We start from the raw sequence: 9,020 nt of genomic DNA, 5'->3' as shown, positions 1-9,020 counted from the left end.
CTAACAAATGTGGAATGCAAGCCATATGTTACAACAACTTGTTTAATTTCTTTTAGATCATTCATTCCTATAGGTAAGAAGCTACCTTCTTTGGATCCTTTTGGGCCTTTAGAACTTGATGATTTGTCAGAATATATTACAGGATAGGAAGCTAAAGCCCTGGGTAAGTCATCTCTGACAGCTACTGGCAATGTTAAATCCTGTCCTTGTGCCCTTTTTTCTTGTTCATCAGCTCCAATAATTTCCTCAATAATTTCAAATCTGTTTACTACTGTCTTTTGTAAAACCCAAATCTCCTGGCCTGTATACATTTCTAATGATTTCATTAAGGCACATAGCCTCTGGTCTGAAGTTTTTACTTTGAAGATAACACCTCATTCTTGGACATTATTTGGATAGTGTGCAAATTGCCTTCCTGGAGAGATACTCTATCTGCTAACCTTTCATAACATTTTAACAAATTTTGATTGTCAAATTCAACTGTATGAATTCTTTAAGATAATTTCAAAGTACCCTTTGACATGGATTCAATTTTGTCTGTCAAATTAATTTGTTACCCTTTTCAATAGCATTAATATTTTCAAGTAAGTTTTGATTTTCGATGGTGTTAATCCTGTCAGCTGTAAAGACTGTATCATTTCTAAAAGTGCCTCATTCTTGGCTCTGTTTTCAAACCATTTTCCTAAGGATATAATATGAAGAAAAAAAGCTGAGTCCCAATATCTAATAAATGGATGTACCAAAAAAAATTTTAAAAAATGGATGTATCACAATAACCATATAAGCCAATACATTCCATGGTATTAGCAAAAAAGTTACTGAAATCCTCTATGGTAATATTTTCTGCAATTATATAACTTTTGAGTTTATAGATTTATCAATTAATAAAATATTTACCCGGTATGAGATCCAGTAACTTGTTTTAAGTGTAATAATCTTTATTGTCCAGCAGGTATCAAGGTTTCAGAGTCACAACTAGTGGTGCAACTTGGTGCTATGAACAATCCTGAGCTGCTTTGGTTTTCCTGCCTTGGTGCTGGTTAAATACTGAGAAATATGCTTTAATTGACAAAATAAAAGCATTTAAATCAATTCTGTACAAAGAGCAAGAAGCTCAAAACTCAGGAGGTAGGAGTACAAACTGGAAGCTGTGCACATCACCAAGCCAGAGAATGGCAGCAGTGGGGATGTGTAAGCCAACTTGGAAATTTTTCAAATCACTGCATGCAGTTAGTTTCACTGTGGCTGGGGGTTCACCAAAAAAACCCATTTAGTAGGTAAAAGCCAGCCAATTGGGCAGGGATGGGAAATTTTCTGGATTGTGGACTGTAGGCCTTTAAGCCAGTTCACCTGGTAGGTGTGGAGTTCAGATCCACATGGGGCACCAGATGAGACAGATGTTTAAAAGAAATTCCACACTAGCTCAGAATTGAGTATAATAGAGGCTATTTATTTAGGGGTAGACTCACAGATTCCAGTCCTCTGCTCGAATGGGGAACAACAATCAAATCCCACAGCTGGTAGAGAGGCCAGATGCACACTTTTACATCTGCATTTAAAGTATAAGAGGCCATGCCCAAGAGAGCAAGTAACTTAAGGGCTACTGGCTGGAGTAATTCCTACAGCATTCTATGCATCTCTCTCTTATTTTTGATTACTTTGGATAAGGGTTTGACTATCTTGCTGATTTTCTCAATGAACCAGCTCTATATTTCACTGATTTTTTTGTACTCTTTTTTTGTTTCTATTTTATTGATTTCAGCCCTCAATTTGATTATTTCCCTTTGTCTACTCCTCCTGGGTGACTCTGCTTCTTAGTGTGAGCTTTCTCCACTTCCTTTGTGTAGGCACTGCTTTCATAGTGTCCCACAGGTTTAGATACGTTGTGCCTTCATTTTAATTGAATTCTAGGAAGTCATTTATTTATTTATTTATTTATTTATTTATTTATTCCTTGACCTGGGGGGTGGTTTAATAGAGCACTATTCAATTCTAACTTTAAACCATGGTGATCTGATAAGATGCAGGGGGTTACTTCAATTATTTGTATCTGTTGAGGTTTGCCTTGTTACCAAGAATGTGGTCAATTTTAGAGAACATTCCATGAGGTGCTGAAAAGAAGGTATATTCTTTTGTGTTGGGGTGGAATGTTCTGTAGATGTCTATTAGGTCCATTTTAGTAATGACATCTGTTAATTCTCTGATTTCTCTGTTAGCTGTGGAGAGTGGGGTGTTGAAGTTTCCTACTATTAATGTGTGGGGTTTAATGTGTGATTTAAGCTTTAACAATGTTTCTTTTACATATATGGGCATAGATTTTCAGGATTGAGACTTCATACTGATGGATTGTTCATATTATGATTATAAAGTGTCCTTCCCCATCTCTTCTGATTAACTTTATCATATTTCTGATTGAAATCTATATTGTTAGATATGAGGATAGTTACATCCACTTGTTTCTTAGGCCCATTTGATTGGAAAATCTTTTCCCATCCCTTTACTCTGAGGTAATGTCTGTCTTTGAGGTTTAGGTGTTTCTTGTATACAGCCAAAGAACGGATCTTGCTTTCCTCTCCATTCTCTTAGCCTGTATGAATTATAGGTGAATTGAGTCCATTGATATTGACATATATTAATAACCAATGACTGTTAATTCCTGTTAAATTTTTGTGGCAGTTTTTGTGTGCTTCCCTTCTTTGGGATTTGCTAGTGGGAAGTTATCTGCTGCCTGTGTTTTATGAGTGCAGTTAGCTTCTTTGGATTGGTGTTTTTCTTCTAGTACTTTTTGTGGAGCTGGATTTGTGGATACATATGGTTTAAATCTGGATTTGCCATAGCATATCTTGTTTTCTCCATAGATGATGATTGAAAGCTTTGTTTAGTGTAGTAGTCTTTGCTTCCATCTGTGATTTCTTATTGTCTGCAGCACATCTGTCTGGATCTTTGGGCTTTCATGGAAATTGGGTGTAAAATTCTGATAAGTATGCCTTTATATGCTACTTTAACTTTTTCCTTTGCAGAACTTCTTTATTCTGCATGTTTTGCCTTTTGAGTATTACTTAACAAGGGAACATTTTTTGATCCAGTCTATTTGGTGTTCTGTGCGCTTCTTATACCTTCATAGGGATATCCTTCTTTCCATTGGGAAAGTTTTCTTCTATGATTTTTTAAATATATTTTCTGTGTTTTTGATCTGAAGCTCTTCTCCTTCTTCTATCCCTATTATTCTTAGATTTTGTTGTTTCATGGTGTCCCAGATTTTCTGGATGTTTTGTATTAAGAATTTGTTTGTTTTAATGTTTTCTTTGGCCAATGAATCAATGTTCTCTATAGTATCTTTAGCATCTGAGATTCTCTCTTCCATCTTTTGTATTCTGTTGGTTGTGTTTCCTCTGTAGTTCCCCTTCATTTAGCCAGATTTTCCGTATTTAGAATTTCCTTGGTGTGAGTGTGTGTGTGTGTGTGTGTGTGTGTGTGTGTGTGTGTGTGTGTGTTAGGCTTCTATTTTGGTCTTCAAGTCTTGAACTGTTTGCTTCACCCTGTTTGATTGTTTTTTCTTGGTTTTCTTGGGTTTCTTGATTTCTTCCAATTTTTTGTTTGTCTTTTCCTCCATTTCTTTAAAGGAATTTTCCATTTCCTCTTTAAAGGTCTCCATCATTCTCATAGAGTTACATTTAAAATCATTTTTTTCTGCTTCTTCTGGGTTAGGATTATCAAGTCTTCCTGATGTATGACCACTGGGTTCTGGAGTTACCATGTCATTTTTTAGGTTGGTGAATGAAATCTTGTGTTGGTGCCTACCTATCACTTCCTTCAAATGGTGTCAGCAGTGTCTCTGCCTCTTGGTCCATTCCTTGCAGTAGCTGTCTGTGTCTTTGAGAACTGTTCTTGGTCTGCTCTGTACTGTCACTATCTGTGCTCAGGGAGCCATTGAGGTCTTTCTTGGCCTACTCTCTTGGTCTGCTCTCTTGGTTTGCTATCTTGGACTACTGTCTTGGTCCACTCTGTGCAGTCACAGCTTGTGCTTCAGAGTTCCTCTCTTGGTTCTCTCTATTTAGTTGCAGCTTGTGTCAACATTCCTCTGAGGTTGTTGGGTGGGGGGGAGGAGTGTTTGGGAGTGGAGTGGGACTTGCAGCTTTCAGGGTCCAATGTATGGGATGGTGTTGTTGGAGCAGCCTACCTGCAGGAAACGATTCTGCTGGCTAGCTAGAGAAGCTAAGGCAAGTGGGGGAGGGACCTAGTTTTTTGCCCTGGTATGGAGGGCCGAGAGAGTGGGGTTTCCCTCCAGGTGAGTGGTCACTCACCTCTTGTCCTCTCTGTGTAGTAGCAGGCTGTGTTTCAGAGTTCCACTGAGGTTGTGGGGGGATAGGAGGGTTTGGGTGCATACTGGAACTTGCAGCTTGCATGGTCTGATGGATAGGATGGGAGTATTTGAGCATCTTACTTGTAGGAAGTTTGCCTGCTGGTTCAAAGTCTCCCACTATTAATGTGAGGTTCGATGTGTGATTTAAACTTCGTAATGTTTCTTTTACAAATGTCAGTACCACCATTCCTCCTGCCTGATTGCCTCATCAAGCCTTAGTGGAGGATGGGATTCCAGGTTTCACTGTATCTTGACATACCATAGCTAGCTGATATCCATGGGCTATCCATCTATATCTGAAGAGAAAGAGTGGAGGAGGAACAGATTGGGTGGGGAATAGGAAAGGGACTGGGAAGAGGGGAGGGGTGGAAGTATTGGTTAGGATGTAAAATTAAGAAAATTACAGAGAAAATGTGGGTGCCCTTGAATTTAGGGCATAGATGTTAAGAATTGAAATGTCATCTTGGTGGATTTTCCTTTGATTACCATCAAGTGTCTTTCCCCATCTCTTTTGATTAACAAGTTGGAAGACTATTTTGTTAGACATTAGGATAGCTACACTAGCTTGTTTCTTGATTCCATTTGCCTGGAAAATCTTTTTTCCAATCCTTTACTCTTAGGTAATGTCTATATTTGATGTTGAGGTATGTTTCTTGTATGTAACAGAATGATGGATCCTGTTTCCATATCCATTCTGTCAGCATGTGTCATTTTCTTGGAGAATTGAGTACATAGATGTTGAGAGATAATTAATGAGCAATGATTGTTTTTTACTGTTATTTTGTTTTGTTGGTGGTTGTGGTTGTGTGTGTGCTTTCCTTCTTTTGGTTTTGCTGGTGTGAGATTATTTATTTCCTGTGTTTTCATGGGTGTTGTTAACCTTCTTGGATTGGAGTTTTCCTTCTAGTACCTTCTGTAGGACTGGATTTATGACTAGGTATTGTTTAAATTTGACTTTGCCATAGAATATCTTGTTTTCTCCATCCATGAAGACTCAAAGTTTTGTTGGGTGTAGTAGTCTTGGCTGGCATCTATGGTCTTTTAGGATCTGAAAGACATCTATTCAGACCCTCTGGCTTTTATAATCTTCATTGATAAGTCAGGTGTAAATTTGTTAGGTCTGTCTTTATATTTTACTTGGCATTTTTCCATTGCATCTTTTAATATTTTTTCTTTGTTCTGTACATTTAGTGTTAAGATTTGGTGTGGAGACTTTCTTCTCTGTTCCAGTCTATTTGTTGCTCTACCTGGTTTCTTGTACCTTTATAGGCATAGTGTTCAAAAGAATAGGAAATTTTCTTCTACAATTTGGTTAAAAATATTTTCTGTGTCTTTGAGCTTGGATTCTTCTATCTCCTTCTTCTATTATTCTTAAGCTTGTTCTTTAATTGGTATCCCAGATTTGTAGTAGGGAGCTGCGGGCCTCTTCCCACAGCCCGGCTCATGGTTGCCTGGCTAGCTTATGCCCCAAAATAAAGACACACAAACTCTATTCTTTTAAACACTGCTTGGCCCATTTCTGTTCATGTATGTAGCACCCCAAGGTGAGCTTACCGGGAAGATTCTAGCCTACGTCCATCCTGGGTCAGAGCTTCATCGTGTCTGCTCTGGAGAAGAGAGCATGGTGTCTGTCTCTCAGAGGAGCTGCCCTGCATCTGATCTCACTTCCTCTTCCTCCCAGCATTCTATTCTGTCTACTCCACCCACCTATGGGATGGCCTATCAAATGGGTCAAGCAGTTTCTTTATTTTTAACCAATGACCTTCCTCCATCACAGATTTCCTGGATTTTTGTGTCAGAAAATTTTTACATTTAACATTTTCTTTGACCAATATACCAATTTTCTTCTATCACATTTTTTAAATTTATTTTTTATTGAAAATTTCCACCTCCTCCTCTCCTCCCACTTCCCTCTCCTCCCTTCCTCCCCCTGCCCCTCCCTCTCCAGTCCAAGGAGCAGTCAGGGTTCCCTACCCTATGGGAAGTCCAAGGTCCTCCCTGCTCCCCCCAGGTCCAGGAAGGTGAGAATCCAAACAGACTAGGCTCACACAAAGCCCATCCATGCAGTAGAATCAAAACTCAGTGCAATTTTCTACACCTAAGATTCTTCCCTCTCTTGTATTCTGTTGGTGATAATTGTGTCTATAGTTTCTGTTAACTTACCAGAAATTCCCATATCCAGGACTCCTTAAGTTTTTGTTTTCTTTACTTCTTCTATTTCTACTTTCAGATCTTGAACAATTTTATTCATTTCCTTCATCTGTTTGTTTTCTCTTGACTTTCTTTAAGTAATTTATACATTTCCTCTGGTCTTCTAGCCTAAGTGGTCTGCAGTTCTAGTGACCAGTGAGCCCTCTGGTCCAGTAGGGTGTCTCTGCTGGGGTTTCCACCAGAGTTGTGGGCTGGGATATGAAGACTAAGGGAGGGTTTCTTTTTAGGGAAAAGCTGGAAGGGCTCTGAATAAATGTTGGGGGTCTGTGACACAGGTTCTTACCTGGGATTGCTGATTATCAGCATGGCCTTTTAGTAGAGCAGGAAACTTCTGCTGGTGTTTTGGGACAGAATATTGCTGTTTTATTTTTAATAAAATTTCATTAATCAAGCTTATTTTCAAATCCTAATGAACAGCAATTGAATTTTGTTACAGCCTGAAGTTTAAAAATTACACTCTCTTGGTCTATTTGTTCTTCATATCTCTCCCAAAGTTCTCCAAAACCTGACCAGAGACAGAGATATGAACAACCACAGCAGCAGAACCTCAGATTTCATCCTGCTGGGACTCTCTTCCAACCCCCAGATGCAGAAACCCCTTTTTGACATCTTCTTCATCATGTACATGATCACCATGGTGGGGAATGTGCTTATCATCCTGGTCATCCACTCTGACTCCAGGCTCCATACCCCCATGTACTTTTTCCTCAGCAACTTATCATTCATGGATATCTGCTTCACAACAGTTATTGTGCCCAAGATGCTAGTGAACTTGCTCTCAGAAACAAAGACTATCTCCTGCGTGGGATGTCTAGTTCAGATGTACTTCTTCATAGCTTTAGCAAACACCGACAGTTACCTGCTGGCCTCCATGGCCATTGACTGACTGGTGGCCATCTGTACCCCTTTACATTATGATGTGGTGATGAGGCCACACCGCTGCCTCTTCATGCTCCTGGGATCCTGCACCATCTCCCACCTACATGCCCTGTTCCGTGTTCTTCTCATGTCTCGACTCTCATTCTGTGCCTCCCATGTCATTAAGCACTTTTTCTGTGACACCCAGCCGGTGCTGAAGCTGTCCTGCTCTGATACATCCTCCAGCCAGATTGTGGTCATGACTGAGACCCTGGCTGTCATTGTGACCCCCTTCCTATGCATTCTCTTCTCCTACCTGAGAATCATTGTCACTGTGCTCAGGATCCCCTCTGCAGCTGGAAAATGGAAAGCCTTCTCTACCTGTGGCTCCCACCTCACTGTAGTGGTCCTGTTCTATGGGAGTGTCATCTATGTCTACTTTAGGCCTCTGTCCATGTACTCAGTGGTGAAGGACCGGGTAGCCACTGTTATGTACACAGTAGTGACTCCTATGATGAATCCTTTTATCTATAGCCTGAGGAACAAAGATATTAAAAGAGGTTTGAAGAAGTTAATGGACAAAATTCACTCATAGAAATATCAAATTATGAAACATACAATTGAGAGATGACCTAACACATTTCCATGTTGCCCTTTCTTTTTATACATTTATGGATGATCCTCTATTAAGTAGCAAAGGTTAATGTTGAACACCAGCATCATTGATCTAAAAGTGATATTTTGGTTTCTGTCAATCATCTTGGCCAAATACATATAATTCTCAGACTACATGCTGCAGGAATGCAGATTTCAGGAATTTTTACCATACTCAATAGGTTTAAAACTGTATATGTATGTACATGTCCCCAAGCCTGGGAATTATAAATCGACCAATGTTTACTATAATGAATTGTATGATTATAACAGGAAATTTGGAAAGACATCCTGGACTAATGAAATGAAGTCAGTCTAAAGACAGACTTAACATGAGAAGAAAAGATTCAAAAGTGAAGAAATTGCCATAACATTTCAAATGGTGCAGACATTTCATTACGTAGAAGAAGTAAACATGGTAATGCATCTGAGAGATGGTGAGGAAGGTGCTATGTGAGTCTTGTTCAATTTAAGAATAAGAGGGATGAAGTTGGAAAGGTAGAGAAACTACAAAAATATCTGTAGGTGTCATCCAGATTTTATATTAATTCCATAACAGGTGAATTTCAGGACACAGCTCCTCTCCCATTACTCTTAATCCTTTATTTTCTTCCATGTCAAGAATCTTCCCTAAACTTCTTTCCTGAGCTATAAATGTCAGTGTATCAGGCAGGATATACGCCAGGTTTTACTGTACAAATAAATGACCCAAAATTTTTGTGATAAAAAAATAGATTTAATTCTCATCTACACCACATGCTCATTGTAGAAAGCTGGTAGGTGATATCCATTTCAGACAGTCTATAAGACAGGGCTATAAAGTTATCTTTATAAGTATTAGTCATTGCTTTGTCTGAAGATAGGAAATATTCTTGAAGATTTTCTACTGACAAATCAACACTCTGATCCAAGGGACCTTTATCATTTCTAAGCA

At 39.0% G+C, this 9,020-nt stretch overlaps 1 protein-coding gene across 1 annotated transcript; it reads left to right on the top strand.

The window, feature by feature from the left end:
• Positions 1–7,088: 7,088 nt before the first annotated feature.
• LOC130864846 (olfactory receptor 1L4-like) lies at positions 7,089–8,027 on the top strand. The gene is given in 1 exon segment (XM_057755657.1): positions 7,089–8,027. A coding segment is annotated over 1 exon segment (930 nt). The 5' UTR covers positions 7,089–7,097.
• Positions 8,028–9,020: the final 993 nt, after the last annotated feature.

Source organism: Chionomys nivalis, chromosome 22 (genome assembly GCF_950005125.1).
Source record: "Chionomys nivalis chromosome 22, mChiNiv1.1, whole genome shotgun sequence".
NCBI lineage: Eukaryota > Metazoa > Chordata > Mammalia > Rodentia > Cricetidae > Chionomys > Chionomys nivalis.
This window is presented reverse-complemented; position numbering and strand designations above follow the sequence as displayed.